This window comes from Lates calcarifer, linkage group LG18, assembly GCF_001640805.2.
Source record: "Lates calcarifer isolate ASB-BC8 linkage group LG18, TLL_Latcal_v3, whole genome shotgun sequence".
Lineage (NCBI taxonomy): Eukaryota > Metazoa > Chordata > Actinopteri > Centropomidae > Lates > Lates calcarifer.
The window spans coordinates 4,177,036-4,185,883 of record NC_066850.1 but is presented as its reverse complement, the minus strand read 5'-3'; the positions used below and the strand labels follow the sequence as shown (position 1 = coordinate 4,185,883).

The 8,848-nt window shown below is 41.3% G+C and overlaps 1 protein-coding gene across 1 annotated transcript in view; it reads left to right on the top strand.

The window, feature by feature from the left end:
- Nucleotides 1-743: 743 nt before the first annotated feature.
- LOC108899834 (kinesin-like protein KIF21A) overlaps nt 744-8,848 on the top strand; it is a 31,752-nt gene continuing 23,647 nt past the window's right edge. The window contains 3 exon segments of the mRNA XM_051077643.1: nt 744-810; nt 1,129-1,251; nt 1,371-1,570. Coding sequence (XP_050933600.1) covers nt 1,527-1,570 — 44 coding nt within the window. The 5' untranslated portion in view covers nt 744-810; nt 1,129-1,251; nt 1,371-1,526.

Below are 8,848 nucleotides of genomic sequence, written 5' to 3'. Positions count from 1 at the left end.
CCACCATTTAACTGTGGGATATTAAGGCTTGTGATGTCAAAAACACAACATAATTGGGATTCTACACGGTTGTAATATCTGATTCTCTAGGCTTTCCACTTTGAGCAAACTTGAGCTCGCTGAGGAGGCCTGCAGCTGTGTGTTGCCTTGAGCAGATGTTACATTTTGATGACCTCCAAGTGGTACTGCGCTATTTTTGTTGCACGAGGTCGAGCAGAGACTGTGTCCAAGTTCAAAAGTACACACTAAAGGATTTCACTATGTTGAACAGCTAAAACAGAGCAAAGATGGACTTGTCTTGTGTCATTTATTGTTAGTATGAAAGTGTGTTCATTTCTTTTGTACAGTAACTGCATGAACACTTACAACTAGTACTGTAAATACTGTATGCGAGTAGTACTTTGTAGTATGGGATTGGGGCACAGCCGGTGAGTTTGTGAAGCCATCTGCTGGCAGAATCAAGCCACACATTATTTCAGTTAACGTCAGGTGCAATAATATGAGTTGGCCACAAGATGGCGGCATGCTCATTAAGCCATTCTCATTTATTGACCCTACACTTCTCGAGAAGAAATACAAAAAAAAAATCTGGTTTATTATGAAAATATTAGAATTACAGGGTATGTAGCCAAATTACACAAAAACAGAATGGAATTTGGTTTTATTTGTATGATTTTTAATGACATTCAGCTCATTTTTGGACACATTTATTGATTCAAATTGTAATTTCGGGTCATAGGTCATAGGGCATTGGGCCTGGAAATCATGTCCGGCAACCTGAGGAAAAAATGTGGGGGTGTGAGTACAATGGTAGGAGTCTAAATTATCTCTCAAGAGTTTTTTTTAATTATTATTATTATCCAAACAACTTCCTTTAATGAATTGGCAGAAGGTTAAATTGGGCAAAAGTCTGCATATACACTCAGTTGTCAGTTTGCTAGCTACACTTAGCTAAAGCTAATGCAGGCTACTGCATTAAATGGTAGCTTCATGGGGGGTAACCTGTGTAGTTTTTGCTCTGGAAATATTATAAAGTTATAACTAGAGTTCAAATAATAGTAAACCTATACGTTTTCTACATATACATTGTCCTGTGAGTGAGGTCGTCCCCTGTCTGCATTGGTACAGCTCAGGAGGAGGAGTCTGGTTACGTCCCTCCGTCTTGGAAACCACACGCCGAGCGGATCCTGGCTTGTCCACACTCAGTGCACTCTGCCCGGGCGAGAGGTTGGAGACGATGCCGCTGGAGAGGTGACCACCGCCGGATACCTCAGCGCACCTGCCCGACCATGGCAAATCAATAGATAAATAAATAGGTCATAATTAGCCGCTTCATCTGATCTGATATCAAACATGGCTCCTGTTTCTAGGAGGAGGAGGCGGTGAAAGCGGCTGGCGGTGGAAGCTCAAGATAGAAGCGCTCTTCCAGGAGGGTGGGGGCTCTCTTGTCTTGTAAGAGGATAAAGAGAAAAGGGAAATCAAGCTGTTTTTAAGCGGATTGTTTGGGCCAGCACCTCGGTGAGACCATGACCAGCGGGCCGGATGAGAGTTCGGTGCGCGTCGCCCTGAGGTAAGGATGCAGCGGCGGACCCTCCTCTCCTAAGATGCTCTGTTGTCACACCTGCTCGAACTGTGCACATGTTGTTCCTGCCTTTATTCCTACTCTTTAACCGCCAATCACTAACCATATATTCATTTAACCAACATAAACACATGCACTTGAATCCACCACATTATTTCTAGTGCACCCACTCTTCTTCTTGTGTCCCCAAATCCCTTCAAAACAACACCCCTCCCTCCTTAAATGTGCTTTTATTTTGAAGCCGTTTTCCAATATACACGTTCTCATCTGCACTCCCATGCCCGGAGCTGCAATTTAAAGGCTATTGCATGATTAAAACAACAAATGCAGACCACTGGCCGATGAGTACATGACCTTCTTTTGTTAATACCTGCACTGCATGTACATGCTGTGTAGTGGATTTATGAATGAAGATCTACAGTAGGTGTGAGGAGGGATTAGGCCAGGCAAAAGCCTGTTACTATTCCCATACATTGTGTCTCCTGCGCAGCACACAGTGGCTGATGGTGTTTTAAAGGTGGCACCGTGTTGTTATATTTTTATTGGATACAGTGCGAGTAGTTGTGTATTTTGTGTTGTATATCAGGCCGTGTGCATTTGCTGTGTCATGCTGATCTGACCTTTGTCCCCTGGGCCAATCCATGCTGTCACTTACACAGCAGACACACTGAGATAGTCACCGTCTGGTCCCTGTTTATATCAGGACTTAACAAAGAAAAAAAAAAAAAGACACAGAGGCACAGTCCAAACAATAAAACACATAACAAATCAATACAGGCATCAATAAGCTGATATGATAGGGTGGCAGCTGAAGTTGTGGGACAGGTGCCTTGTTTGTAAATGTGTGTGTGTGTGTTTTGGAAAGGCAATCTGAAACGTCATGTGAACTGGATCAGTGGAAGAGAGGGGGGACAAAAGCTTGTTCCTCTCATGTTTCTCTTTCTCTCTTTCTCTCTGCCTTCACTTGTTATTGTGCATTCAGACTTTGACCCAGAACTCTGTTTACTGAGCCAACTCAGTTTACCAGCCCCGTCTCTCTCCTTTATAGGTAGTAAATAATCTCTTAGTGTATCCCATCAGGCGCTCTGCTCATTCAGCGCTGTGCAGTCTCATTAATAAGATGCCATAAGATTATATTTGTAGACAAGTAATAGACAAAAGGACCCATAACCACACATACAGGTGTTCGTCTTTCTGAATGGAAACTACCTGCTATTGTGTCTTCTTAAAAAGCTCTGGCTTCATTAATTATTTGGTGACCTCTGTCATCTTATTTCCTAGTTGGCTTTCCACCTTTAGTCCTGTTGATGGTCAGCCAGCTATTCATTGGTTTACTCATTTGTCTTTTGTTTCTTTCTTTTTCTCTTACATTAATTTATTCACCTGTTTATTTAGAGTTTGCATTTTCATTTCTAAGTGACCACACAGACAATTGCATGAATTGAGGAAAGATTTTTTTAATGATAATGATTGAAGAAGAGTCAGCATTTCAAAGCCTCTTCTGAGGTCAGCTGTGGGTGTGGGACCTGAAAACGCTTTGTCACTAATCTCTTTTTCTTTTACACACACACCCATGGCGATCACAGTGAGACTGAAGCTCTCCTGACTTTGCCTGCAAGCTCCTTAATCTTCCTGTATCACATCAGACATCTTCCTCTGTCTCAGATACAAGTTGAAATTCAGAAGGGATATATTTGCAGGGAAACTGTAGGTGCTGTAGGTGTGGACATTTGGAGTTGTCTTTAGTGAGAAAAGCCCAGGTGGCATGACATTAACGATGGGTCAGCACGCTTAAGTGTCCCAGGAAACCACGCAAGTGACCCATTATATACAAAACTAGAACCCTGGAACAGGCAATACTGACTTGATGTGTCAAATACCTGCTGATAGGGAAAAAAAGTAAGCCAATGATACATTTAAACTGTTAGAGCAGTAAAACATGTGAAGGAATATTTAACTTAAAGCTGCATTAATCAATATTTTTATACAAACAATAGATCAAACAATTTTGTGCAATATGAAATGTGCTGCTCTTAGTGACAAACCCACAGAGAATTATCACTTGGCTCAGCCTTAAGAACCGATTTTCTGTCTTTCAGCTCGTTGTTTTGGTTTTATAGCTCACTGCTTTATTGTTCAGGTTCACTCTCACCTCTCTCAGTCATTTCTGGGAGCGGCAGGCAGCTGTTTTCAGAGAAAACCACTTATGCTAAGGTAAATGCTCAGCACCTAACAGCAGAGACAAAATTAGCAGGTAGCTGTTAAACATAGCGGTGCATTTAGCAAATAAAGCACCAGATTTTTATTTCAAGAGGAGAGTAAATAATGAAATTAAATCGTGAAGGTGGCTAGAAATGCTACTACAAACTAATGCTAATGTTGATTTACATCTGCTGACTGTGTGATAGGTAACTGTTTGCTAACACATTCGCCACAACTTTATAACAAGATAGTAAGTAAACGTTGTGTTTAACATTTAACACGAAGATGAGCTAGAAAAACCATTGGAAACTGTCAGTAAACACTGTGAAAACAAATGTGAAAGAAATACAAACTGTAACAACAGGGAAAAATAGTTTTCTTAAGTTGTCACACATCTTTGGTTTGCTGATGAAGATGGAGCCTTAAGACAAAATGTGTCTTCTTTAACTGAGAGCGAAATTTATTTGTACTTAATAATCACACCTTTTCATCTGCTTCTAAATCACTGCGTTCATGCTTTTGAAGATCAAACTACAGCTCCATGTTGGTGTTTTCAGCTCGATTAATCACCGTGGCAACATTCTAATTATTTTAGAGCTTCATAGTTGTGGTGAACCTGAACTTTAAAGCATCTGAGAGGTTTTGACTGGCAGCTTCTCCCCACTCTGTAATAGTTTAGTTAGCTGTATGTGTGTGTTTGCTGTAAGCAGCTAGCAGGTTGCCAACCAGTACCTGCCTCAGCCTGCGAGGCTAATTCTGTCTGTTAGCAAGTCCCTAATCCCCCACCCCAACAGGTCCAGAGCGATGAAATGCTTCTTTATCATCCTGTCTTTTTTTTTCTAGAGGTAACAGGCCAAACAAGAAAGAGAGAAGGGTCTGGAGCCTGAAAAGAGTGAAGGCATTTCAGGGAGTTTTTTGTACTTTTGATTTATTACTGGAAAGATGATGTAATGTTAAAGTCTTTCGAAATGCACTTGCCTCTTGATGGATCTTCAGTAAGATTATTTAAACATTAGATGCGCGTGCTGAGCTGTCATCTGTGAATTTAAAGATTTTCAAACCTGACAGCTTACAGATGGGACTCCTCTTCAGCACATGGTTGGATGATTCAGCAAACACACACAGTGTTTGCTGGGCTATCCTCTGTGTGAATGTATGTCTTTTCTTATGTAACACCCCATCTGTGTGCGTGTGTGTGTGTGTGCGTGTTCCCTTGTCCCATATTCTATGAAAAAACAATACAACACGTTAACGATTTATCCAAGAAGTAAGTCACGGCACAGACTTTGCCTGAAGGAGTCAGTCAAGTGACTTATTAGTTTGTCAATATCCTTGAAGTGCAGCTTTAATAATTCAGAACCTACAGCCAGAATTAGTCAGCAGTGAGGATTCAGGTTTCGTACTGTTGAATTTAGAACTGATAGCTCTTCCTCTTTAATTAGATGCAACAGAGTGAGTGGTTTTGAAAGTGATGAACTGGCAAACTGTTGTTTTATTCTCATTTTAATGCTTGAAGAGGTTGCTTCCACTTTCTCTTGACAGATGCAGTTTAGATATGAATCAAAGTAATTCACTACATTGCAAAACGCATATAAAAATCCAATATAGACCAGTCTTACTCCTTTATTTGTAAAATTGCCCCAAATTGTCATGAGGGATTAGACCTGAAACACTGATATTGATTTATAAATCAACAGAAAATGAATCAGTGGCTGTTTTTAGAACTGATGAATCATTTAAGTCATTTTTCAAGCAGAGTATTATTTGATGGTAAACTGAATATTTTTGGGTGTTAGACTGTAACACACAAAACAAGCAATATGTCAACTTTCTTTCTAGAAAATTCTGTTGGACATTGTTCAGTATTTTCAAAAATTTTGTAGAACAAAATGATTGAGAAAATAATCTTCAGATGAATTGATAATGCAAATAATTGTTACTGGCAGCCCTGAAAGGGATACTAATGTGGTGTAAACAGAATTGAATCATCTCAGTGTATATATTGTCATATTGCTCATGTCTTTTCAAAATCTTGCAAAAATGCAAATGAATTTGTCAAACTAACTCTAAAAACCCCCAGCAACTCTACTCCTTTTTTAATATTCAAATTGTCTATCTCCTATTGGCTCCTCTGAGTGCCTGTCAGATAAAAGTCCCTCCCCTTTGACCTTTGCAGATTATATTTGAGGGCAAAGGCTGTGCGCCTGCTGCCCTGATACAAAAGCATTGTGTGTGCTCATATGCTTCTTTCTCTCTCTGTTTGTGTGTGTGTGTGTGTATGCATGAACCTGTGTTTGTCCAGGCATATTCGCCATAAATATTCATGAAGCAACTCAAGTGAACTGAGACGCAAAGCAAAGCTTGCTGCAAGCCATCTGCCAGCTGCTGTCATGTGATACCGCAGCTGAGATATTCAATAATTTCTGTCTAACCAGCACAGGCAGAGCTTCATTCAATATGGATTTTTTTTAATGAATGTAAGATTAGTATTTATTTAGTGAGGCTGTATTTTTCAGGTCACACAAACACCTTATCTTGGTATTTTTTTCTCATCATCTTTGAATTTCCCATAAATGTATGCAAAACATGTTTTTTTCTCTGCTGTCCTGATGTTTTTCCTACATTTCACTGCTTTCACCTTGGATTTCCATTTAACTCCCATGTGTGCCATGACTGGGCTGAACTGTCCTTGTCAAAAAGGAATGTTTCCATTAAGCTGGTATCAGTTGTTGGAAGCCAGTGGCGTGTGTGTGCGTGTTATCCTCATACGCCCTCACTGGCTGCCAGTCAGGGTGACAGCAGCCGCCATCTTTTGCCACCCCTCCGCCTCTCCCTCCTTCCTCCCTGGCAACCTCTGACCCAGGAAGCGGACAGCACTGCAATTGGTGACCCCACGGCAGCTTGTTTTAGCCGTCACTGTGGTAACCATGGGTCCTGTGAATGGATGTCAGTTGGCCACCATATGAAGGACTCAAACGCTGAGTCAGCAAAACGCTCTCTGGCTCTTGACCCCTTTCCATGTTCTCGGTGCTATCGCTGCCTTGCTGTTTTCACAGCAGATCCTGAGGGAAAAACACAGATTCAGGGTCTTTGTCATTCGTCTTTATCACATCCTGTGGACTGGTCAGAGCTTTCTCACCAACTGCAAAACATCAAGGATGCAGCCTTCATTGAGATTAAATGGAAATCCCCTGAGTTCTTGTGGTGCCCAAATAATTTGACTTTAAGTTTGTCATTTTCCTTTGAAATTTTGCAATTCTGTGCCCGAGTTTGGCTGCACTCAGCCTCTTAGCAGTTGAGGACTAGACAAGTACACTAAAGAGAGTGATACAGTGAATTGGCTCTTGATGTCAAGACCAGCTGTTGGACAATGTAAAGACTGTTACTAAAAACACAGTACTTGTTGTCCTGCCGGATTGTGGTGCTTAAAGCAGTAGCAGCTCACTGTGGCTGTGCCCTTTTCTCTTTTTTTAACATCTTGTTTCTGTTTCTTTTAATTCGTTCTCTTGCTCGGGGCGGCCATTAGCTGGTCAACACACACTCGCATAGAAAATACGAACACACGAGTGCACCTGCTGGCTGATGCTATAAAAAGCCATTACTGTCTTTGTGTGTGTGTTTGTGCATACTGTTATATAAGAACATCATGTCAGTGTACCTGAAGGCATTTTTGATGCATGCACACACACACATTTAAAAGGATGTGAATGAATGCAGATGGATGATCATGTTTCCTGTGTGTGTGTGTGTGTGTGTATGTGTGTGTGTCGCTTGCTGAAATCTAAGTGTTTGTGGTTCTCTTGTCTCAGTTACATGAGCAGGACGGGGCCAGCAGAGTATGTGTGTGTGTGTGTGTGTGTGTGTGTGTGTATGTGTATGCATGCTTCTTCTACTACATATATGGGGTCTGAGAATTAGGAGCCTGTTAAGGGGTCACAGTTGTGTAGCAAGTTTAAATGTTTGAGGGTTAAGACTTTGACTTCAGTTGTGATGGTTAAGGTTAGGGTAAGGGGCTAGTAAGGGTGTGACAAGATGTGTGTGCTGTGGTGTGGTCCCTCATTAACCTCTGCTGCATCAGTCCACAGTTAAGGCACCTCAGAGGACCACAGTCCAATCACATCTTCTTTAAAACACTCAGACATTCTTCAGCTGCTTAGCCTCAGTTGTTATTGAGGCTGATGTACAGCCAGTGTACCAGCTGCACATACATTAGTTAGCAGTGTATCATTTGTATTGAACTGTGTTTGTGTTCAGCTCAGCCTCAAAACTCTTCTGTTACCTCCTCAGATGTTTGTTGACTGTGGTTTTCTCTGGCTGTGGGGTTGTATTAAGACAAGGGGACGTGCCTATCAGTGGGGAAACAAATACACATCTTTGCCTCGGTTTGTGAGCTGGCGTCCTCTATCCTTTCCATAGGCTTTGTAGGCAGCTTGACCCTTTAAAGCTGATTGGGCCTGTGCCTGCATATTTTAAATACATACATTAGAGCAGAGTTTTAAAAACACAAAATCTCCAGCAACTTCCTCAATATTTGGTTTTGTCCGGTGCATTTTTAAGTATGTTAAGATCCAGAAATACATGATGTTACTCGATGATGTCAGGTGATGAGTCAGTGTGGAGAAAAGAGTCTTGTTGTCTGCTGCCTACAGGGCTCAGATGTTCCTTTCTCTTTCTGCTGAATCACTCTGTGCCGTCCGACTAAACTAAACCCCAAAAATCAGATGAGTGTATTGGATTTAGGTCGGCAGGGATAAAGGAGCAGGGTTTGGTTTTATTGTTGTCAATGATGATGCAGAGTGATCGGCTGCATCCCTGGGGAGAGAATTGATTGGATGATTGTCAGGAAAGGGGGTGATGTCAGCGTGTGATTTGATTGGCTCTGTTTAAGGAAGGATTAGATCAGCAGCATGGTGGTAATGGGCTGACTCATTTTGTTTTTTATCAGTATCTCATTACTTCTTGTTGTTCACTAGGTCAGCAGAGGGGTAATGCTGGTGGTAATGATGTGATTTATTTTCATATTGTCTGTCTGTTCTCATTTCCAGGATCAGATCCAATTTTTTT